This window comes from Ursus arctos, unplaced genomic scaffold (assembly GCF_023065955.2).
Source record: "Ursus arctos isolate Adak ecotype North America unplaced genomic scaffold, UrsArc2.0 scaffold_3, whole genome shotgun sequence".
Taxonomy (NCBI): Eukaryota; Metazoa; Chordata; class Mammalia; order Carnivora; family Ursidae; genus Ursus; species Ursus arctos.
The window spans coordinates 33,608,003-33,633,097 of record NW_026622985.1 but is presented as its reverse complement, the minus strand read 5'-3'; the positions used below and the strand labels follow the sequence as shown (position 1 = coordinate 33,633,097).

The 25,095-nt window shown below is 36.9% G+C and overlaps 1 protein-coding gene across 3 annotated transcripts; it reads left to right on the top strand.

The window, feature by feature from the left end:
• The first annotated feature begins 164 nt into the window (after positions 1-164).
• FAM133B (family with sequence similarity 133 member B) lies at positions 165-24,675 on the top strand. 3 transcript variants are annotated; one of them, XM_026505564.4, is made up of 11 exons: positions 165-305; positions 8,124-8,221; positions 10,235-10,313; positions 11,454-11,528; positions 11,665-11,697; positions 12,120-12,182; positions 12,801-12,893; positions 14,152-14,202; positions 18,117-18,209; positions 19,967-20,008; positions 23,094-24,675. In XM_026505564.4, exons 1-11 carry the CDS (start codon positions 282-284, stop codon positions 23,178-23,180), a joined length of 738 nt encoding a protein of 245 aa, XP_026361349.1. In that variant the 5' UTR covers positions 165-281; the 3' UTR covers positions 23,181-24,675. The 3 variants fall into 3 exon arrangements, with proteins under 3 accessions (XP_026361349.1, XP_057160096.1, XP_044242432.1); XM_057304113.1 differs by having other exon boundaries at positions 180-305; positions 19,967-20,014; XM_044386497.3 differs by lacking the exon at positions 19,967-20,008 and having other exon boundaries at positions 180-305.
• Positions 24,676-25,095: the final 420 nt, after the last annotated feature.

Genomic DNA, 25,095 nt, shown 5'->3' with positions numbered 1-25,095 from the left:
GGTGAGACCGCTCTACGGAAGCGCAGTGCCAGCCTGCCTTGGGCTGGGTGGTAAAGAACTGGAATCCGGCAGGAGTCGCCTGGGAACCGCGGGTGGTAGCCGGCGCCCGCCTCTCCTCCGCAGCGGTAGGTGGCGCTGTGGCCAGCTGCGGTCGCTGGGGCCGCGCGGCGCCTCTCTCTGGGCAGGGTGGGGAGTCGGCAGAAGGACCTGCGGCGGGCCCTCTTCGGCCGCTCTCTGGCCCGGTCTCCCTAGGCGTCTGACTGTACGCTCAGTACTGCACCATGGGGAAGCGGGACAATCGGGTGGTGAGTACCCGGTGGGAAAAAGAGTGGGGCGACGCGGGACCCGGCGGCAAGAGAGCGGAGCCCCTTGCTCTTCCCGACGGGGCCTGAGGGTCAGTGGCGGCGCTTGGACCTCGAGCCGGGCGACCCAGCTCCCCCCATCCCCGCCGGCCCCAGACGCGCGTGCGCCGCGCACGCAGTTGGCGCCTTTGGGCCCCCCACTCTCTCCTCCCTCTTTCCTCCTCTCTCGAGTACCCCGTTTTTCTCAACCCTTTTCTCGCACCTTCTGGCAGTGCTCCCTGGCTCCCTTCCCTCCAGCACTCGGGCTAGCAGTGGCCAGTTATTGGAGCCATAAGGGCTCAAGGAGTTCTGTCTCGTCTTGTATGTTTGTCTTAAGTCTGAGGCCCCCGGAGGCGCCGGGACTCGCCCACTCCTCGGAATCGCCCACCCTGGCTCCGCGCCCCTGTGGTGCGCACGCAGGTGGGATGGAGGCGTGGAGGCCTCGGGCTCGGCTCCTCTTCAACGCGCCGTTTTAGCTGCAGGCAGGCTTCGGTTTGAGGATCAGGATCGAAGCATTTGGCTTCGTGTACTCAGCACCTAGCGCTTCCTGCACGTAGCAGGCCCAGTGTAGGAATGAAGGGTGAAAACAGTTGTCTTTGGAGTCAGGCATGGGGAATGTCAATTTTGGACCCTCGGGAGTTGGGTGACCAAGAGTTGCTTTGCTTGTCCGCGCTTCAGTTTCTTCATCTATACAGGGGCATCGATGTTATCCACAACTTTGCAGAATCGTTAAAACCGCAAAAGGCATGGCCAGGGAGTGCTCGGCATGAAAGTTGTTGTTTTAGTAAATGAGATAAAGGAGACACAGGAATAAGTACTAGCAGAAAGATTAAGAAAATACTTTATGATGGAGATTCGCGGTTCTGAAGGTATTCAAAAGAGAAGGTGCTTTTGACAGGAGATTGAGGAAGGCATTCTAGATGGTTACTAAATTGATTTGTAGAGTCCAGATTATGAATCAGATTGGATGGACGGTAAACATAAGGGATTAGCAATAAGCTTAGGTTGCAGCCTTACAGTTCCTGAATTGGTCTTTGACAGAGTTTTAGCCACTGAGCAGCAAAACAAGTAAATAAATAAATACATGCATGTATATACACATACATACATGCAGTTACTAAATTTAATGAAAAATTAGTGAACTATTTTATTAAGTGATTATTGCCTTTTCGGGTGGGGGGAGCTGCTAAAAGAGCTTTACTTTTATGAAATGGTGGCATTTCTTATCTTCAGAACGTTTGTTTTAATTTTATGTAGTCTTCATAATCAGAGATATGTAGGAACCACACTGGTGAGCCTTAATTACGAGGTTAAGGAATGTTCTTTTCTCCTGCTTTCTTGAGGTAGGTCAGACCTTGTTGTGGTATCCTGGCTCTCATAGAGTTGAAACTCTGTTCTGCTGGAGCATCCTTAGGTTTGAGGTGTTACGATTCATTAATCAATGAGGGTTTGAATGTTTAAAAATCACCAGACCTTGGATACAGTTTCATACAGAGGCCTAAGATGTTTTTGTTTTACTGGGGAAAAGTGTTGATTTACACATCCCTTTGAAGCATTTGAAACTTTTCAAATTAGCTTCATTTACTGGAACATTTTGATAATAACTCTGGGCTCTACTTATTGCTTTTATGCTGTCCTGGCACAGAGTGTTCTGGTAACATTTTTTATTTGCACTTGAAAGGTCGTGGGAATGAAAACCTGAAATCAAGAATTAGAAGACAGATTGTCTAATTTAGTCTCTGCATGGAGGAGGAGTTGGAACTGTTTAAACTCAGACCAAAACTTGTTCTTAAGTATCTGATACTTCGTTCAGTACAACATAACTCTTGGTTTTAAATAAAAAGATTGTTTGCCTCTGAAAATAATGGTGATTTTTCTTCATACATTGATGGTAAAATCATAGTTCTAAAGATGATAGAATTGCTTTCTGAAAAAGCTCAAGGTCCAGGTTGAAAGTTTTGTTTTGTTTTCAAAAAAGACTGCTTTGGGCACCTGGCTGGCTCATTAGGCAGAACAAGCTACTCTTGAGCTCGGGGTTTTAAGTTCAAGACCCACCTTGAGTGGAGAGATTACTTACTTACAGTCTTTTTTTTTTTTTTTTTTTTTAAGTAGACTTTACTTTTTAGAGCAGTTTTGGATTCATAGCAAAATTGAGCAGTGAATAGAGAGCTCCCATATATTGCATGACCACAGTCATGCACAGCCTCCCCTACTTTCAAAGCTGTTCCAGAGTGGTGCATTGTTACAATGTGGGTTTGGTTTGGTTTGGTTTGGTTTGGTTTTGCATTGTTACAATTGATGAATCTATCTTGACACATCATTTTCACCTGAAGTCCATACTTTACATCAGGGTTCACTCTAGGTATTGTACATTCTTGAACAGTTTTTTTTTTTTAACTGAACATTTTAGGTCTCAAGATTTGTAAAGGGTTCTTAAATTCATGATGGCCACCCTTTGTCCCCATTGTTTTCCAGAAGCTTCCTTCATGTTCTTTTTGTTACTTTGTGCCCTCTAAAACAGATGTATCCTCTAGATAAAAATAGGTAATCAAAGTAATAAATGAAGTTCTGCACATTTTGTTCTTACATAGTTCTTTTCAGTACCTGCCCACTTACCTGTTCCCTTGAGCCCAGTTTGCCATCCTGAGTTTCTTTTTCTTTTTTAAGATTTTATTTTTAAGTACCCTCTACACCCAGCGTGGGGCTTGAACTGGCAACCCCGAGATCAAGAGTTGCATTCTCACTGACTGAGCCAGCTGGGTGCCCAGATATCCTGAGTTTCAAAAAGAGATTGTTTTCTGTTACCCAAACTCCTGCAGCAGTTTGGAGCCACAGGCATTTCTTTTCTTTTCTTTTCTTTTCTTTTCTTTTTTTTTTTTTTTTTTTAAGATTTTATTTATTTAGTTGACAGAGAGAGAGACAGCCAGCGAGAGAGGGAACACAAGCAGGGGGAGTGGGAGAGGAAGAAGCAGGCTCATAGCCAAAGAGCCCGATGTGGGGCTCGATCCCACAACGCCGGGATCACGCCCTGAGCCGAAGGCAGATGCTCAACCGCTGTGCCACCCAGGCGCCCCTGGAGCCACAGGCATTTCTAATTACATAGGAATACAAGCGTTTGATTTATAAGATCACAGTATTTAAAGTGATTAAGTCATAGTGAAACAGTTCAAGAAATTGCACAATTTCTGTATCTTAACTGATGCCTAACCACTCACCCCCTTAGTGTTAAGAGCATTGTTTTTCATACTGATACGTAGTAAGTGAAAAGGCTTTATCTTTGTAAGAAAATTAATTCTTCTGTTTTAAAAACCTTTCCATAGTGCATAGTAAAAAGAAGCATTGTTGTTTAATGATTAGGAGAATAGACCATAAAGTGTTTTGCAAGGAGCCTAGCACATAAGATGCACTTAATAAATATTGCTTTTACACTTGAAATAAATAATTGAGATATTTGGAATATACTTAAGCAGACTAAGGATAGTGTTTATGGTGAAAAGCTTGAAAGTTAAACCTTATTGCCTAGACAATGATAACTCATGTGATTGTACCATAAGTTGTCTGTAATTAATAGCCTTAGCATGTGAATATGCTACTTTACTATCTACTTCTGAAAAGTAAACCCGAAGACAGACTGGTATGTACTTTGGGGAAGCAGTTTCACAGTAGACATTAAGGCACCTAAAATTGTTAATTAATGTAACTTCAAGATACATGCTAGAATATTTGAAGACCGTAAAACATGGTAAATGTGTTATGACCTTTTTTTTTTCAAGTAGGCTCTATGCCCAACAGAGGCTTAAACTCATGACCCCAAGATCAAGAGTCAGATCAAGAGTAGCATGCTCTATTGACTAAGCCAGCCAGGCGCCCCACAATTTTTTTTAATTATAGTGAAAAGTTGCCACTGTACCCTTTGTGAATTTTTACTTGAAAACAGTTCAGCTCTCTGAATTGGAGTGACAGCATTGTGGTTGGATTTTTCTCATTTTGTTTACCTTTAATATTATGGTAATGTTTGTGTGTAGTGTTTTTGTTTTTCTTTTATAAAGGTAATGGGTTGTTGTTTTTTTTAATGTTTTTTTATTATGTTAGTTGTTTTTTTAATCTCTCCAGTGTATGAAATGATGAAGGTAGACCTCTCCCTGTACATTTTGGTGCATTTGGACTTTTAAAAAATGTATAGCTGTTTATTAAAATGGATATTATTTTTTGGCACTTGCTTTTGCATTTCATTTGAGAACTCTTGGACATCTTTCCGTGTCAGTAACAATAGTGCCATCTTTTTTTAGTGGCTGCATAGTATTTCATTTTGAGGGTATACTCTATAATGCATCTTTGCATTTGATGGCTCTCTGTATTTTCAATTTTCCCTATTTTAGTAATTTAGTTTCGAATATCCTTCTGTATATTTGCATTCTTTGGAAATAAACAGTTTTTACAGTTTTAAACTTAAGATATTTTATCCTTAACTGCTACTAAAATTATGACATGGTACCAAAGAAATGAAAAGATGGCAGGTAGGTCGGTAGGTAGATATCTCCTGTTTTAAAAATGATGAGCTTGGCTTCGCACATTGAACCTGCTTCTGGTTATTAGGATTGTCAGTGTCATTAGTAAGGCCAGCAACTCTTCTATTGCAGCCTCCGTTGGGTGTCGTATTTCCACACGAACTGAGTGAAATTCTCAGCAGAGGGAGTTGAATGAAATATTTGAGAATGTAACAGTTGATGTAAAAAATGTCACTATATTCCTCTTTCTACAGAGAGTTGAATTTGATACTCATATCTATCCCTGATTCTGTAAACATCCCTGACTAAGAGCTCTAGCATTAATTCTGGCTGTAAGAAAATTATGTTAATGGGTTTCTTCATCCTAAGTAATTAATTAGGCAGTATCCAGTTGAATGTTAGTTCTCAGTATGTGTTGTTTTTAATGGTATTATGTTTGCTCTGTTGGAGAAGTCTGGAAATATATAACCCATATTTGTTATTTGAGAAATTTTGGTCATTTGCACAGGTTTTGCTAAATGAAATGCAACAAATACATTAATATCCTTTCAGTTCTTTGGGAATATTAAGTAATAGGTTTAAGGCCTTAAAATCAACCTTGATAGTAGTCATTTTCAACTACAATTCTTTTTATTTAAAAAGTGGAAGAGTTCTGGGGCACCTGGGTGGCTCAGTCAGTTAAGTGTCCAACTCTTGATTTCAGCTCAGGTCATGTCTGCTTGTCCCTCTCCCTCTGCTCCTCCTCAGCTTGTGCTGTCACGCACGTGCTCTCTCTCTCAAATAAATAAATGAACTCTTAAAAAAAAAAAAAATAGAAGAGGGGCACCTGGGTGGCTCGGTTGGTTAAGCCTTTGTCTTCAGCTGAGATCATGATGCCAGGGTCCTGGGATTGAGCCCCACATCAGGCTACCTGCTCAGGGGGAGGCCTGCTTCTCCCTCTCCCCCGTCCCTCTCCCCTGCTTATGCTCACATGTGCTCTCTTTCTGTCTCTCAAATAAATAAAATCTTAAAAAAAAAAAAAAGTTTTTGCAAATGCCTATTGACTTGGATTAAATTTGGAGAACCAAATACGAGGATGAAGGGATTGAGACTGAATTAAAGACCAGATTTTATATATGTAGCACAGTTAATTTTATTTATCTTTAAAGATTTATGTATTTATTTGAAAGAGAGAGAGAGAGAGCATGAGCAGGCAAGTAGGGAGAGGGGCAGCCAGAGAGGGAGAGAGAGAGTCTTAAGCAGGCTCCATGTGTAGCACTGAGCCCAACTTGGGGCTCGATCTCACAACCCTGAGATCATGACCTGCACCAAAACCAAGAGTTGGATGCTTAACTGATTGAGCCACGCAGGCACCCCTCTGTGGCAGTTAATTTTAATAAAACATCTCATTTCTAGATACTGTCATTAACAAAGAAACCTGCTTTATTTTGCCTGGATATGTTTTTGAAAAAAAGCATCAAAAAATGTGGTTTTGTGCTATAAGTGCAGTATACAGAGCATAATTTGATTGGGGGGATTCTTTATTGTGTAAAAGTAAACATAACAAAGTTCACTGTCTTAGCCATTTTTAAGTGTTTAAGTCAGTGCCATTAAGTACATTCACACTGTTATGCAACTGTTGCCACTATCCATTTCCAGAACTTTTTCATCATCCCAAATAAGAAGCTCTGTACCCATTAAATAGTAACTCCCAATCACCTATTCCCCCAGCCCCTGGAAACCTCTTTTTACTTTCAGTCTCTATGAATTTGCTTATTCTAGGTACCTCATATAAGTTGAATCGTACAATATTTGCCCTTTTGTATCTAGATTGTTTCACTTAGCATGTTAACAAGGTTCATTCATGTCGTAGCATATTAAGAATTTCATTTCTTTTTCCTTTTCTTTTTTTTAAGGGGGGGCAGAGGGAGAGGGGGAGAGAGAATCTTGAGCAGGCTCCACTTCAGCACAAAGCCAGACATGGGGCTCAATCTTATGACCCTGAGATCAGGACCTGAGCTGAAATCAAGAATCGCACACTTAACCGACTGCGCTACACAGGCGCATGAATTTCATTTCTTTTTAAGGCTGAATAATCTTCCATTGTGTTATATGCCACGTTTTGTTTATCCATTCATCAGTAGATGGATATTTGGATTGTTTCCACCGTTTGGCTATTGTGTATGTTGCTGCTCTGAACATGAGTGTACAGGTATCTGTTTGAGTCCCCGCTTTCAATTATTTTTCAATTCCACTTAGAGGTGGAATTGCTGGATCCTCTGGTCATTCTATATTGAACTTTTTGAGGAAATCAGACTTTTCCTCCACAGCTGCACCCTTTTATATTCTCACCAGGATTGTGTTAAGGTTCCGGTTCTCCCTGTTTTTGACGGCACTTGTTATTTTCTGTTTTTGATAATATTCATCCTAATGGGTGCAGAGTGGCACCTCATTGTAGTTGGATTTGTATCTCCCCAATGACTAGTGAGCGGAACATCTCTTCATGTGCTCTTGGACATTTGAATATCTTCTTTGGAGAAATGTTTATTCAAGTCCTTTGCACATTTAATTGGGTCATTTGGGCTTTTTGCTGTTGAGTTGTAGGATTTCTTTATGCATTCTGGATATTTATGCATTATGGATAATTCCATATCAAATGTATGAGTTGCAAATATCTTCTCCCATTCTCTGGATTGTCTTTTCACTCTCTTGGTAGTGTTCTTTGATACACAAACATTTTAATTTTGATAAAGTCCTATTTGTTTTTTCTTTTGTTGTCATAATTTAATTTTTGGTGTTAACATTTGACGAGTAAAATTGCCATCAGTATGGCATGGTATTTCTTGAGATAAAAGATACAGTAGAATAAGCAGTAAATTTAAAATTAGACCTTTAGCTTCTTCGCAACTGAGTTTCTTCATTTGCTCGTGAGCATAGTATTACAGGGTTATCAGGCTTTAGGAGAAAATATCATAAAATCTTATAGGGTATCAGGCTTTAGGAGAAAACATTATAAAGTCATTTTACAGTAAGAAGAGGTATCATTATTATTTTCATTAAATCTCTGGTGAAAAAAAAATTTTTTTCCTGTGAAATAGAGGTATTACTCATCTCCCAAACTTGTGAGACTTCGTAGACCATTAAATTTAGTTTTTGTAATGAAAATTTGGTTAGATTGTTCATGCTTAGTTAGACATAGTATTCATTTATAATAAAACATGCTTGGTGAGTAAGTGAGCATTTGCATTTTTGATTTTTTTTTTTTAATTGCACTAATTTTTGTTCTTTCCTCAAGGCCTACATGAACCCAATAGCAATGGCCAGATCAAGGGGTCCAATCCAGTCTTCGGGGCCAACGATCCAAGATTATCTGAATCGACCAAGGCCTACCTGGTATTTGTGAAACAATTTAGACATTTTTAAGGTTTTTGTAAACTTTTTAAAGGTTGCTGTTACAACTCTTACTGCTTGCAAAGCAATTGTCACATACATAATTTTTTTTTATGTATCACCTTTTTTTTCTTATAATAATATTTTTTTATTATGTTAGTCACCATACAGTACATCCCTGATTTCTGATGTAAAGTTCGATGATTCATTAATTGCGTATAACACCCAGTGTACCACGCAATACGTGCCCTCCCCACCACCCATCACCAGCCTATCCCATTCCCCCACCCCCCTCCCCTCTGAAGCCTTCAGTTTGTTTTTTAAGCAATATTCATAGGTGCTTTCTTTTCAGTGTATGAAACACAAGCATCATGCATTGGTGTAAAGCAAATATTTGAGAACCCACCACCCTGTATAGCTACCAGATAATCTTTCATACCGTTCTCTTCTCTATCCCCTAGAGAGACCTTAGCCTTGCAGTGTTTTAAGCTCTTTAAAATGGTAGGTTTGACTAATCTTGCCCTTCATTGAGGTGTAACAAGGTGTTGGGAAGGATAATGTTAGGCCATATTTCTATTCTTATCTGGTGGCTTTTCAATAAGTTAGAATTGCCCATTGTAAAATTTTTGTTTTAAATTGTTTTATGGGTTTTTATTTGCCCTTGTTGCATAGCTCTGATCGTTTGTAAATAAAGCATCACAGCACTGGCCTTATTATTTTTTAGTATGTATTATTATTAAATGTCATAGTTGTGAGCTTCATAATCCTTCTAAGTGCCCCTAAGGGTTGGGCAACTGAAGCTGAAAGTTATATATAATAGGGGATCTTTCCTTTGAGTTAAATAGAAAGTAAGCCATGTCTACCTCTTAGAGTATTCATGAGCGCTGTTGTTGACTGTTGCAGCATACCAGAAAGTTATCCCGAAACAAAATCTATTTTACCTTTAAAATTGGGGAGAAGAAATGAACTTTAAAGAGGAAGTGCTCAAGCAAGTATATTATGTGTGTGTCAGAGTCCCCCAGGACAGCCCTCCGGTAGGCAATTTGCTAGAAGGACTCCCAGATAGATGTACTTTCGGATAACATTTATTACAAAGGGTACCAGCCACCATCGGTAAAGGGAAAAGATGCATGGGATGAAGTCTGGGGGAGACTAGGCTCAGACTTGTACAGCTTCTTCTCTTGTAGAATCGCATAGGACACATTTAATCCCCTCAGCAATGAGTGGTCTTAACACATATTAGATGTTGCCAACCGCAGGAGTTCATTAGAAACTCCGTGTGCCCAGGGCTTTTATTGGGGACTCGTCAGCCTCTGCCTGTCAGGTGCCAAAATTCCAGACTCCCAGAAGCAATGCAGGCGTTCACCCTAAACAGTAGTATTTGTACACACCGGCCCCGTGAGCCTGTCTTATGAGGGAATGGTAAGGACCTTTCCAAAATCCAAGTTCCCAGATGCCAGCCAGGGCCAAGCTTGTAAGCAAGCCTTTCCAGGAATAAGCAGTCAGGCATGCTTTTACAACTCTCTTCTGTGCAATATGTGAGGTGCATTATAAAATAGATGTTTAGTAATAAAAATAGTAGTTGAAATAGACCTTAGCTCACCCTAAAACTACTAGCTTGGGACTCCAGGCAGATTTCTTACCCTCCTCAAGCCTCCCTTCTTTATCTGTAAATAGGGGTAGTGATACTGTGTTTTCTCACAGGATTTTAATGAGGATTAAAGAAAAATGTATTAAAAACAGTGCCACTTGTATGTAAGTGCTCAAATTGTTTGGTGTATTAGCTCTTAGAATCCATGCATAGAAAAGGAATGATCAGTGGTATCTGACAGACTGTATTCATGATAATTGATTTACAAGGATATGAACAAAAAAAAATAGAAAATGTATCAACACTGAAATGGAGGTTTATTAGGATATTAAGAAAATTTTATTTAGAAATTTTTGTTTTGTTCGTAAGCATCCATCTCTAATTTGAATTGTTTGAAAACTTATTTGTATATTCTATTTTTTAAGGGAAGAAGTGAAAGAACAACTAGAAAAGAAAAAGAAAGGCTCCAAGGCATTGGCTGAATTTGAAGAAAAAATGAATGAGGTTTGTAAATAGTACCTGTTTGAAAAAATAGGCACCCCAAATGTACGATTTTTTTAAAGTAAGAAGAGGAAAACCGTATTGTAGTCATTTATGTCATCTAAGTTTTCTAAAATTGAGGTCTTCTCTTTATCTTCCCATGCTCCCATGTGCCCATTTTTACCCTGATATTTTCATGATGTTTGCCTGTTTTGTTTACAAACATGTATGTACTATTTCAGTACAATACAGATTAATTCAGGGTTGCCTATTTAGCTCAGTTGGTAGAGTGAGCAACTCTTGAACTCAAGGTAGTGAGTTCGAGCCCCATGTTGGGTAGAGAGATTACTTACAATGTTTACAAAATATATATGGTTGGATAGGTAGATAAATTCAGCTTTTACTGTCTGGAAAGAAAATCTAACCATTTTCATTAAAAAGAAAAAAGTTCTCAGCCTCAGTGATAATACTGACTCCTCCTCTCAGTATACAGTGGAGAACTCCCACTCTTTAATACCCCCTTTGAGAAGAGTTAGTGGGGCCAGACACCTGGGTGGCTCAGTCGGTTAAGTGGCCAGCTCTTGATTTCAGCTCAGGTCATGATCTCAGGGCCGTGGGATTGAGCCCCATGTCAGGCTCCAGCCTCAGCCGGGAGTCTGCCGGTCCATCTCCCTCTCTCTCTGTCCCTCTCCCTGCTCACATGCACAAGCACTCTCTCTCTCTCTCTCAAATAAATAAATAAAACCTTTTTTTTTTTTTTTTTTTTTTTTTTTTTAAGGTACTAGTGTGGTGTCTGAGTGGCTCAGTGGGTTAAGTGGCTGGCTCTTGATTTTGGCTCAGGTCACAATCTCAGGGTTGTGAGATCGAGCCCCACGTCAGGCTCTGTGCAGAGTCTGCTTAAGATTCTCTCTCTCCCTCTCCTCAGCATTGCACGCCCTACCCCCACTCACGTTCTTGAAAGAAGGAAGGAAAGAAAAGAAAGGAAAGAGCTAGTAAAGAGTCCTTTGGTGACAGGGTTCTGGCACCTGGAGTACCTTTTCCCTGTACTTAGAGGCCAAGATGGTAAGAGTAGTAGAGGACAGAGGGGAGAAAGTAGTGGCTGTCTATACCAGGTGTATAGAAGCAGATAGATAGCCTTTGATGGTGTTTATAACCTTTTTGCAGAACTGGAAGAAAGAACTAGAAAAACACAGGGAGAAACTATTAAGTGGAAGTGAGAGTTCATCCAAAAAAAGACAGGTAATACTCTTTCAAGCTTAATGCTGTTTCTAATGTCACATTTGGGTTTTCATAATCTGTGTACTACTATCAATAGATAATTTTAAAAACTCACATCAACTTACTTAGATTTATACTTTTATTTGTTTGCTTTTAGAGAAAGAAAAAAGAAAAGAAGAAATCTGGTAGGGTGAGCAAAGTTTTCCATTTTTCTAAATATTACAAATAAGAGCCATAAGAAAAGTAAGAATAATTTATATGATCTGTATGCTAACTGTAAATGAGTCAAGGAGCCTTGAAGTCCTTCGGTCACTAGTTACGGGTGGGTTTTATCCTGTTCCAACCTCCTGATAATCTATTAACTCCTCTATTGCCATCAGGGAGAGAAAGAGGGAAAATTAACCATTGGCATATCTATTGTTACTTCGTTGAGCCTTTTTCTTGTGTGTGAGGGAGTGTGGGGAGTGTGATATTTGACAGTTTAATAGTTAAGTCTTCTGAATATGATATCTCTCAGACACTAGATTGATTTTGTTAAGTATTTGAGAGACTTAGTGGTAAGAAAAAAATTCCTGCATCTCACAAGCTTTAATTGTTTTGTGCTTGGTCAAGTATTCATCTTCTTCTTCATCAAGCTCTGATTCTTCCAGCAGTTCTTCAGATTCTGAAGATGAGGTAAGGTTTGCCTGTAATGGTTCATGAAATAATAATCTCTAGTTTATTTAATGACAAGAGGAAATCCATTATGAAATATCTGTTAGAAACTTTGACTTCCAGGTTTTGGTTAATTATCCATAACTGAGAGCACCGACATGAATAAATAATTAGATGTTTAAATATTTTACATATAATATATATATTATATATATATTTATATATATAATATTTTTTTTTTTAGGTTCCTAAATTTGTCTTATTCTCATAAAAATATCAGTAGAAGAAATAGAGTTTAAAATGATGTCTGACTAGATGCTAGAGGTTACATGTGACTCAAATTACTTTTTTTTATAAAGCAGGAAAGGTAATATAAGTTACATGTTAAGCATGAATTATTAAGGGAGCACCTGGCTGGCTTAGTCAGTAGAGTGTATGACTTTTGATCTCAGGGTCGTGAGCTCGAGCCCCACATTGGGCATAGAGTTTACTTTAAAAAAAAAATTATTAAGTAAAATACGCATTTACAAGCTGGTTCTTTCATTTAAGCTTTGTTCATCGATAAAGGTTTGATATTAATAAAATGCATCAATTAATTTTGAAACAGAAAGGAAATGTTTCTAAAAATGTTTTATATAGGATAAAAAACAAGGAAAAAGGAAAAAGAAGAAGAAGAATCGTTCACATAAATCTTCTGAAAGCTCCATGTCAGAAACTGAATCGGACAGTAAGGTAAAATTACTGAAATTAGCAACATTTTGGATAGCAAACACATTTTTTTTCTTTTAAGTCATCCTGTTGTAAATTGCTGTCGGTTTAGAAATGAGATGCTCTTTTTTGTACTTTAATGGGCTGTGCCACTCAATTCATATACTTAATCATATCTTACATATGGCATTTTATTGTTCTCTAAATACTTCCACATATTCCTCCATGTCTCAGCATTTCCGTGACAGCTTTATAATAAACATGGCAGACATTATTTTTTTCCATTTTCATATAGAAGTGAGAGTTGAGAGGAAAAAATATACTCCACTATCTGGTCCAGTGTCCTTTCCATTGCACCTAAATCTGCTCTATATGTCCAGAATTATGAAACATAATTGGCCCTCAAACATTTGTGGTAATAAGAAATATGTGCAGGTTGCAATAAAAGTGTAGATTCCTGGGCCTCGTGTTGAGAGAGTTTGAGGTAGTGAGTCTGCTTAGGCTCAGAAGTCTACATTTTTAATAGATCTCCTCTGGGATTCTGATACAGGTGTGTCCTTGGACCACAGTTTCACAAACACTGTCCTAGAAGCCCAGGAGAGCAAGACAACTGGTTTTGGCACAGATCTCTACTTGTCCTAGTGTGATTTCTTCTGACAAAATGCCTGGAGTCTAGAAAGTATTTAGTAAACGTTGTTTTTCTCTTTGTCTTTTAAGACAGAAGAGTCAATCTAATACTACTGATAGCTAATCTTTATCAAATGCCTACTCCGTGTGAGGCACAGTTCTAAGCACTTGACATGTTAGCTCAATTCTCTCAACAGCCCTCATCCACTTTATGGATGAGGAAGGCTCAGGGACGTTAATGGCTAGAACTGAAAGAATCAAAAGCAGAAATTCTCACCTCTCCTCCTTATAGGGAGAGTAAGAAAATCAGATTGGGGGATGTCTGAGGACTGTGTGAATGAGAACCCCAGTGCGTATTGACCACCACAGGCAAAAATAAGCAAATGGCTTAAGTCTTATTTTAAAAGAAACCATGTGGTTATTACAGACAATGTCTATCATTTTTGGTATAGATAGATTTGATATACAGCCAGAGGAAGAAGCCTCATTTCCTTACAAGCACATATATATGTGATGTACATTTCTCTTATTTTCAGAATAAAATTCTGGTATTGAAATAAACTTTTTTCTGTCATAGAGCAAATCATCTTTTTGCTGTTTTTGTTCGTATGCTCTTTTACATTTAAAATTGATATGTATATATATGTTTGTTTAGGATAGTTTAAAAAAGAAAAAGAAGTCAAAGGATGCAACTGAGAAAGAAAAGGTAATTATAATTTTACCTTAACCTGTCATACAGTACTTCATTTACTTCTAGAAATTAACAATGTGTTCCTCCTTTTAACTTAAGAGATTTATTTCTTTTGCTTTTATAGCATTTTGTGTTGATTTAAGGCAGTTACTTATTGTATTCATTATAAAGGTTAAAAGATCAGAAAAGTAGTCCTGCGAGTTTGAATTTATACAGATTAATATATTATCTCAGACTAAAAATTGAAAATAATGGAGATTAAATATTTCCTTTGTTTCTTCAAGTCATTTTGAAAGAAGCCCTTTTAATAACAGAACATGGAGTTCTGTTTCAAATTGAGTGTACCATAGATAAGTTTTGAAAAAATTTTACTACTGTAAGTAGATGTTTTATCTTCATTTGCGCTTAACTATAATTGATGCTAAATTTATCCCTGTGTTTCTGATTTACATTTAAAAATCTGTTTCCGGGGGCACCTGGGTGGCTCAGTTAAGCGTCTGCCTTCAGCTCGGGTTATGATCGCAGGGTCCTGGGATTGAGCCCTGCGTCGGGCTCCCTGCTCAGCGGGGCTCAATCTCTCTGCCACTCCCCCTTCTTCTCGCTCTCTCTCTCAAATAAATAAAATCTTGGAGAAAAAAAATTTTTCTGGTTCTTAAAAATCTAAAGAAAGAAATTATTAATGAAAGAAAACTATAAATGAGAGTCACTATATTTTACTCAGTATTTTTATATATTTTGTAAATGGAGGTATAATTTACATAATATGCTGTTAGCCATTTTAAAATTACAATTTGGAGGAATATTGTGTATGTACAGTGTTGTGCAGTGACCACCTCTCCAGTTTCAATACTTTTTCAGCACCCCCTTAAAAACAACCCATACTTATTAACTAATTCCCATTCTTCCTTTCCCCGCATCCCCTGGTAACTTCTAATCTGCTTTTTATCTCTGTGGATTTACATATTCTGGATATATCATTTGTTTTGTTTTGTTTCATATTTTAGATACACTCATCTTTTATACACATGATGAACATTTTTTGGTCCATGGCTTCTTTTAATCTTGATTAGGATATCTGTTATAGTCATAAAAGGATATAATTTTTCTTCTCCCTGGGCAGTGTTCTTTGTTTTTGTTTTTTTAAGTTTTTTATTTTAATTCCAGTATAGTTAATGTGGAGTGTTTAAAAAGGTGTAATTTTAAGGGGCACCTGGGTGACTCAGTCAGTTAAGCTGACTGAGTATGACTCTTGGCTCTGGTTCAGGTCATGATCTCAGGATCCTGGGATCAAGCCCGGCACCGGGCTCTGTGCTCAGCAGGGAGCCTGCTTGAGGATATTCTCTCCCCCCCCCCCTCTTGCTGCCCCTCCCCCTGCCCATGCTTTTGTGCTTTCTCTCTCTCTAAAATAAATAAATCTTTTTTTTAAAAGGGTGTAATTGTAAGTCATATCAGTCATCATTTTCAGTTCATTTTTAAATTGTGAAAATGCAGTGTAATACCTAGTAATAGAAGAAAATATCCCATTTCTAGTAGTAACAAAGAATATATAGGAAAAATTTAAAGAACCGATCAGGACTTATTTGAAGAAAATTATGCAAATCTATTCAGAGAAGCACGTGAAGATTTAATAAATGTTCCTGGGTATAATTTACCTTACTTAGATGTTAAACATTTTTTAAATGCTTTGATTAAAACAGTGTAGTGTATGGTACAGGAATAGAAAAAAAAACAAACAGTGAAACAGTATAGAGCCCAAGTAAAAATTGATAAGTATTTGTGGGGTTTAATGTATGATAAAAGTGGCTTTTTTGGGGACAGAACGACTAGCCATTTGGCAGATATAAAGCTGGACCCTCCTTAAGGCCAAATCACAGGTAAGTCAGTTTTAAGTGTATGAAAGTATAATTAGAGAAAGACAAGGGCAAATATAATAATTGGGGTAGGGAAGGCCCATGCCTCAAAATTCAAAAACTTGACCGCATAATTCTAATTCTGAATGACAAAAAGAGACCACAAAAAAGTAAACCATGAACAAAATTTAAATATAATGAACAGATTTAGGAAAAACTACTAGAAATACATAATTGAAAACTATAATCTTTAGTAATTAAAAATTGATACTTTACGTACACAGAAACAGTGGTAAGATGCATGTTTAGGCAATTCTGAAAGAAAATATGGATTGTATTCCAGTAATCTGAGATTGATACGATTGATAAAAGAGCCTGATGCAGAGGCTTCTTGGCAAAGTGTGATTCCTAAAGGAGTTAAATAAACAATTGGGGGAGGGGGGAGAGTGAGCAAATAATTTGGGTAAAAGCTACTTCAGTCTTTGATTTAGACATTATTATTAGGTAAAGATTTTGCATTCACATACCCTTCACTACATTTCAACTGTTTTTAATAGCAAATAACCCATATATATATATGCCTGCCCTCCAAAAAGAGATGGGTTAAGTAAATTGTAGCATATGCTTTCAGTGAATGTCAAAGGCAGCCATAAATGATGATGTAGTTGGCATGGAAAGATTGGATGACAAGAGCACGTTCCAAACAGCAAGTATTTATGTAAAATTGTAAATGTACACAGAGTGAGATGTTTCCAAAAATCTTCATGATGTTTAATCCCTGGTAGTGGGATCTGGTTGAATTTGCTTACAGTGAGCATTTATCATTTCTATCAAAATAATAAAGCTGTTTGCAGAAACAGAATTAAATGACCTGTAATATAACACAGATCACTGTTAGTTTATTTTCTATGTGATTTTTTTTGTTTGTTTGTATAATAATCTTCAAAATTGGCTTCCTGGTATGTGAAGTTTTATATTGTTTTTTTTTTCTGTACAAGTAGGTAGTGAGCATTATTTTTCATTGTGTGATTTTGTTGTCTTGTTGTTATGAACTATTCAGACATACAGAAAAAGCATATGGAAAATAGTAAAATGACAACCATAATACCCACTGTGAAGCTTTAATAAATCTTAACATTGGGGCGCCTGGGTGGCTCAGTTGGTTGAGTGTCCGACTCTTGGTTTTGTTTCGGCTCAGGTCATGATCTCAGGTTTCTGGGATCAAGCCCCACCTCAGGCTCCGCGCTTAGTGGGGAGTCTGCTGCCTCCTTTCTCTCTCTCCCTCTGCCCGTCCCCCCACTCGTTCTCTCTCTCTCTCTCAAATAAATAAATAATATCTTTTTTAAAAAAACCTTAACATTTTGCCATACTTGCTTCAGATGTTCTTGAAATTTTATTCCTCAAAATATATATTTAAGTCCCTCAGTATTCCTCTAGTCTCTCTTCTCCCTCCCTGGAGTTATATGTTTTCTCATCATTAAAAATACTTGGAGATGAAGATTTTTTTTAATGTGAATTTAACACTTGTTATGCATTAAAGGAATTATTACTGTTTAGAGATCTTTTTAGATCACAAATAATTACCCATTGCTTTTCTTCAGCACTAGGCCTGTCTGATCCAACACTGGGTAGACACAATTAGAATACAAGGGACTCGAATCTTACACCATCTATGGGGTTTCTTACGACTCTTTACAGTTCAATTAAAGAAAATAAGAGGACACCTGGCTGGCTCAGTTGGACGAGCATGCGACTCTTGATCTCATGCTCATGAGTTCAAGCCCCATGTTGGGTATACACATTACTTAAATAAATAAGTATTTTTTTTTTTAAAAGAAAGAAAAGGATATTGCATCTCAATAGACACATGATTCTTTCTTTTCAGGTTATTTAATAAAAGCATTACTTTATTGGAATTAAAGACTGAATATTGGTAAATGTCATCAATTTTAGACATTTCTAAAATGAAAATGGATAGTTTTTGTGATAACTGGAAAAATTATTAATTAGAAACATAAAACTTGTGTGGCATAGCCTTATACCTTTTTGAGTCAAGGTACATGTATTTATTTTTCTTAGGACATTAAAGGACTCAGCAAAAAAAGAAAGATGTATCCTGAAGATAAACCTTTATCATCTGAGTCCTTATCAGAATCGGATTATATTGAGGAGGTAAGTATATGTTCAAATTAATTTTCTTCACTTTAAAATGCTTAATTATTTGTTTTTAATAAATACAATTAGTAAAAAGAAATACTTCATGAATATTCATTTTACTCACTTTCTAGTATGTCATTGTGAAAAAGAAATGGAAGTTGTTCCATTTCAGAATGAGTTTTTTCATTTTCTAGAAGATGATTATAAAGCTAATATGGTAATTAACCATATTTACAAATCTCTACATTGAGCTATTTTATTTTTATTCTTCTAATATTTACTTTTTACTCTACTAGTATTTTGATTACATGACAGATGCTGTTTCATGTATTGTGTATCGAAACTCAGCATTCCCTTGTTTTTGTATGGAACTACTACTAGTGAAGGAGTAGAATGGTGATGAGGTGGAACAGAAGTGTTGGCATGATCTTTTTTCCTATCTACAAAGTGAGGAAGTAGAATTACATAGTTTCTATAGTCTCTGTAGTCCTTTTCAGCTCTGATATTCCTGTCTTGGGTTTTGTTTGTACTCTGTTCTTAATTAATTTTAGGTCTGCAAGTTATCTTTAAAGTATTTCTCTCTTGGACTTGGTTTCCTCATTTGTAATTTTGTAATACCCCCTGAAATGAAATTGAAATTGAAATGAATTGAATCAAAACTTGTAGTGTGTGTGTGTGTGTATAATGTATATAATCTACACATTTCATATTAATATCTCCTAACAAATTTTAAAAAGAAATATAGGAGCATATTAATGTATAATTTTACTAAATTACATTTCAGTACATAAATGAGTGTGATAACTAGAAGACATAAAATCTTAAGACATAACAAAATTCAAGCTGTACCAGGTACATTACATATGCCCTTCAAAAACTGTACAGTGGAATTGTCATTAATGACATTTTCCAAAATGGTGAACAGTTCTCAGTAAAGCTCTGAATGAATGAAACAAAATACAGTCTTTTTTATATTATAATTGGGTTTATTATATGAATGTCTGGCAGGCTGTCTAGAAGTCATGTCAGGGCTATCTGGCTGTCTTGGACATCACATGACAGCATCCCCAGTTTTGGTCTTGCTAAATGTGGATGCAGCACAACTACCACCATCCCCAGTCATTGTTTTGACAAGAATAACAGTAAGAAACAATAATTTCCAAAGTGTCTTTAGAGTACTTAATATATGTTACACTTGGATTTAACATTAAATATACATGCGTTTTAGCAACTTTCAATTTAGTCTTAAATTCACACTTTTAAAAGGTTAAAATAAAACACTAATGGGGTAATGATTGTTACTTAAAAGGATTTTAATCACTTGGTTTATACTGAGTACACTATACGTATAGCTACCATTTATTGAACACCGTAGAGTAAGAGAAATACTTTATTCCAGACTCTTCCCTAGAGAGTGGATATTATCTCAATTTTAAGATGATGAAACTGAGGGTAGTACATAGCAGAGGTAGGATTCAGAGCTTGGTCTGTTTTATTTCAGAGCTCATGCTTTTTATCTACTGTACCTCACTGCTCTTTTTTTAGGTGCTGAAAGAGAATATAAGGAAGCCCTTGAGAGATTAAAAATCTTAATTTTCTTTCCTTTAGATGTTTGTCATTGACTTGTCATATGATATAACAGGGGTTTGAGGTATCATCAAAATGTTTTTTACATATAAATTCTAAAGATGTAAGGTACATTAGGGAATGAAAAAAATGTCTTGAGTACAAGTTGCATATTTGTCTTCTCAACAAAAATTCAAACTTTTTAGGTACGAGCAAAAAAGAAGAAAAGCAGTGAAGAACGAGAAAAAGTAATAGCAAGTATCACTTATATTTTTTACGTGATGGTAGTGTAGCTCTGTTTGTTTAATATAAAATGAATCATGGTAAAGCATGACTTCATTTACTGGGGCCAAATAAATATTTATTGGGAAAAGTGTGGTGTTCAGCTTTCCTTAGTGGGTTGGAGCAAGTTAAATTGGCTCTGGAGAAAAGAAGAATATCCTGGTAGCAAACATCTCCTGTTTCCATTTCAGTATTTTATTCAGTATTTCATTTTATTCCATATTCAGTACTGTTAGAAATGTAAACTTGAACTTTTGTTTAACTTTTTTAAACTATAATATGAAATACTAGGTGTGGTGATTCCCTCCATCCTCAATAGTAGTGACTTCCAGGTTGGCCAAACCTGGAAACATTAGCAGAAAAAGCCTCTCTAAGCATAGGCTGCAATGAAAAATGAGCAGGAATGCGACAGCATAAATGATTCGGTAGTAAGGATGATTCTTTTGACCATTTCTAAAGCCAGCTCTGCTATTATGCAGATGGAGAAGTATAAAAGGAGAAAGAAGGAAGAGGAGAATAAGGAAAACGGCAGTGATATCCAAGTGAGAAGCAGACCAACCTAGGAAAAGTGGACAATGGATTATCAAAGAGTAATTGCAGACCGTAGCATTAAAGTCATTTAGGGGCATTCAGTATAAGCATGGGTGATGGCCTTTGAAGGCATTTTCTTAAGAACAGGTAAAAGAAAAATGAGAACAGCATCTTTTGTAGGTTTAAGGGTAACTTCCCCTTCCCAGAATTTCCCTTGCTTTTCAAATAAGGGTCCTTCTCTGATAGAAAGGTTCACCTGGTAACTCAGAAGTAGCATTTTATATACTTCAAGACCAAGGTGACATTTAAGAGACTTTTTTTCTGAATGGAAAAATAATTTGGGTGAAGACTGCTTTGGTCTTTGATTGTGATTAATTAAGACATAATATTAATTAATTTTGGATAATTCTGATTTGTACTTGCATACTCCACTGTTTCGTGCATTCAGCTAGCATGTGTTTATTAAGTGTCTCTGTGCAGGCACCACTGGTACTGGTGGTGCTGTTCTAATGGAATACAGGGTAGGTAAAAGGGTGACATGTGAGAGTGGCTTTGGGGAGGAAAAGCCTCTCTGAGGAAGTAAAATTAAGCTGAAATAGGATTTACCAGACAGAGCTAACCATGTCAAGAGCAAAGGAAGAATATCCTAGCAGGGAGAAGAGCTAAGGACCTGTGGTAGGAATGAGCTTGATTTGTTTGAGGAACTGGAAGGGTAAGCATGGCTTGTAGTAGGTAAAGAGGAATAGCACACAGTGAGGTGGGGAAGTAAGCGGAGGCTGTATGTACACAAGCAAGGTGTTTGGGTTTTAATCAGAATGCTCTGGGAAGCTGTTTTGAGTGTTTCAAACGAAGAAGTGACCTGAACCAACTTAACATTTTTAGACTGCTTTGGCAGTGGAGGTGGAGTGGACAGAGGCGAGGGTGGTGTTCGTATCACAGTGGTCCTACCGGAGATGGATTAGCCTGATGGATTTGAGATACGTTGTGGACTTAGATGGTAGGGCTTGCTTGCTGCTTTGGGTGTAGAGAGAGGAGTTAAAGCAGAAAGTAGAGTCAAACATAGCTTGGATTCTTTGCCTTAAGTAAAAAGACGAATTAGAGGTGCCACTTAATTACTAAGATGGCTGAGAGGATTTGGAGAGAAAAATGAAGCATTATTTATGGTAATTTTAGATATACAGGCTTGAGTTCAGAGCATAGGACTAGATATGAAGACTTGGTATGTAAGAGCTATTTAAAGCATGGGAGACAAGAGAGCCATGTGGAAAAGAAGGGAAGGAAGCCCTTGAAAGGTCCAGCAGAGGAGAAAGAATGAGCATGGGAGTTGGAGGGGTCTTCATGATAGAAGAAAGCAGCAGACAGAGGTGTCATGGAAGCCAAGAAGAAAAGTATTTTAAAAAGAGAGTAGTCAACTGTTCTTTTATGAAAAAGTAACCTGTCTGCAAAACTTACATTTCAAAGGCCCAAATACAAGATTTGGGACTCTAAAATTCCATGTGTACTTGAGCTTGTCATGAAAAGAATGATGAAAGTTAGCTTAGAGCCACTAAGTGGTAGAGACCTTTGAGAGGGGCAGGGAATTGTGGAAAGTTGTAATCAATAAGGAAGTAGATAGGAAGCTTTGCTTTTGCTGTCTTTACATGTCTCTTTTCTTGCTGAATATCAACGACTAGTCTGTCGTTTGATACCACCTTTCTAAGTACCCGTTTCGGAAAGTTTGCCTTCTCTTCTACATCAGAAATAGTACAAGAGTTAGAGTTCAGCAAAATTGTAGCTCTCTATCCAGTCACAATTTGATTACTTTTTCTAGGCTTCTAAAAATTAAGCATCTGGGTGCCTGGCTGGCTCAGTTGGTAGAGCATGTGACGCTTGATCTTGGGGTTTTGAGTTCAAGCCCCACGTTGGGCATAGAGCTTACATAAAATTTTTAAAAAAGAAAAAGCATCTGTTTTACTTAAAAACTAAGTAGACTTTTCAACCGTACATCAATATTTTGTTTATAATTAGTTTGTTTTTTAGTTGTTAACTTAATAATTAAAATAGTGCTGCCAGTTTTGGCAGGACATAATAATTTGTGTTTCTGTTTACTTAAAAAATATCAGATTTAATGTATCTGTTCCCAAAAACTGTCATTTTACAAAAAAAAATTGTGTTTTGCTGTGATGTGAGAATTTCGTCATAGTAACTACAATTATTTCACCTTTAGAAATTAAACCGTATAAATACAGCAGTTGATATCATTATTCATAGAATTTATTTTCTACAGGAAATTTTGTTTAAAAGCTATATTTGTGTGCTAATGACTTAGAGTTTTTCCCTATCTTTTGAAAATCAATAAGCACTCTTAAGTCCTCATATGATATTGATTATTGAGACTTTTCAAGAAATGTTCTGAGTAGTTTCCTTGGTTGTCTGGATTGTTTGAAATAATTATATAGTAGCTTAGAAGGACCATGGTAAAGTTGTTTTTAATTTGAATATTTTCCTGTAGAAATGTCTAACAGGGAACTGTCTTTACAGGAAAAAACAAAAAAGAAAAAGAAGCATAAGAAACACAGTAAGAAGAAGAAAAAGAAGGCCGCTAGTTCAAGTCCTGACTCGCCGTAACATTAAGAAAAATCAGGATTCCCTTATAGAGAAAGTGCAATGTCTAAGGAAATTTCAACTGTGAAAATTATGACATAATTACTAAAATGCATGAATTTTCTTGTTTTTAGAATTATTCCTGGACTATTCAGTAGCCACTCGGATGCCGCTGTGTGAAAGGGCCATAACTGTTGCCTGCTGCTTGAACATCTGTTTTTTTCTCTTCCAGTGCTTAACAACTCTGGGAGATAATACATTGCAGTTGTGCTAGTGGTTAAGATATTTGGGGATAAAGTAATATTTTTGACTAGAAGTATCTAATGATAAATCAACAGAAATCAAATCTGGATACATTATTAAGATGTAATTAGCAATGACCAGATGATTCTAGTTAACATTTTTAAATAGGCATCACATTGATATTTCAAAATCCTTACTCTGTAGATAAGTGTATTTTAATTTTTTCCCCTTATATACTTTTATTTACCTGGGGAAGGAGCTTTTTGGGTGGGGGGTGCTTTGCTATCTCTTTAGCTAGCAGAATAGCGTGCCTTTTATCCTCACACATCCTATTTTTGTGGACATAGTAGCCATGCTTCATGGGGAGGTCAGAGCTGGGTACAGCAGTCTTGCCCCTAGACATCCCTGGACTGTGTCATTTGCTGCTTTAAGTGAGCCAGAGAAACAGCCCTTTGCAGCATGACCGAGCCCCAGAAGCTCTGGGATTTACCTCCACTTCAATAATACTGAATGTTTTTTAGCATTAGAATGTGTTATAACATTTGAATTAATTTTGACTACACTTTGGCTTTGGAGAAGAATCATTTCAAATAGACACTGGTACTTTTTGAACTTGATAGCTGAAGATTTAAAATGCATGTTTTATACTGTTAAGTTTTAACCAGTCAGGAAAATTTTATGTAACCAGTAATAGTTATTTTATTTTTGTATGAATTTTGTTTAGGCTGCAATGTTTAGCTTTTATTAACTCCTTATTCTTGCTATCTTAAATTCCTTACTGTGTTTAATGGCATACTTGCCAAGATACTTAGCATGTAAACAAAGCAGGCTTTTGATTTTTTTTTTTTTTTTCTTTAAACAGCTTCATATTGAAGTTGAGACTTACCATAAACAAGTTGAGTGGCAGGCCTGGTATGCTGTGTCTTGTTACATAAAGCTATTGCCAGAATCTTAGTAAATATAACATTTTAGAAATTTGTCTTTGTATATTCATAACAAATTATGACAAGTTAAGTGAAAATTACATTATTGCTCTTCCTGTGTCATATTTTACTAAGATTTTGTGCCTCATATCTACTGCTGAATTGTTTACTAGTAATGTTAAAAGGAATTGATAAAATCATTTTCACTTTACATTTTTATATAATCAGGTAACATGAAATATAATTTGATGTACAATTTTGCCTGTTACAGAGGGTGTGCTAATTATAGTGGTATATGCACAAAACATTTTGGCATGACAAGAGGCTGAATAAATAGCTATTTTACTTAAAAATAGCTGTGTTCTTATCAGCTCCCTTTGAGTCCCAAGTAAAGTTCAAAAGATCAAGAAACTCTACTAGATGGTAAGTGTAACGTTAAGATATGTCCCCAAGTTTTTAGCTGTAAAAATAATATATTTCTTAGTAAGCTTCCTTAAATTTTATGCTTAAAGCTTCATACTCTTTTTCCTAATAAAAGATATCTATATGCTCTTGAGTACCCAGGAAGTTTGAGGGACATTTTTTATCTGAAAGGAAGTTTCTTAGGATTGTTGTTCACAAAAATGCTAAAAGATAAGTTTATCAGGTTGTTTGGTGATCATTTTTGGCATGAACATAAAAGTGTTCCTTTGTAGACGCCCATACATGATGACTGTGTCCTACTACAAGCAGCTGTTACTAGACTGAGGAAGAAGGTGACCTGGCAGAAAGAT

Excerpts from the sequence above, each read along its gene's own strand:
- FAM133B (XM_057304113.1), top strand. The coding sequence starts at position 282 with ATGGGGAAGCGGGACAATCGGGTG. Across the intron at positions 11,529-11,664 it reads GTTCATCCAAAAAAAGACAG|AGAAAGAAAAAAGAAAAGAA; the intron begins GTAATACTCTTT and ends GTTTGCTTTTAG. Across the intron at positions 14,203-18,116 it reads ATGCAACTGAGAAAGAAAAG|GACATTAAAGGACTCAGCAA; the intron begins GTAATTATAATT and ends TATTTTTCTTAG.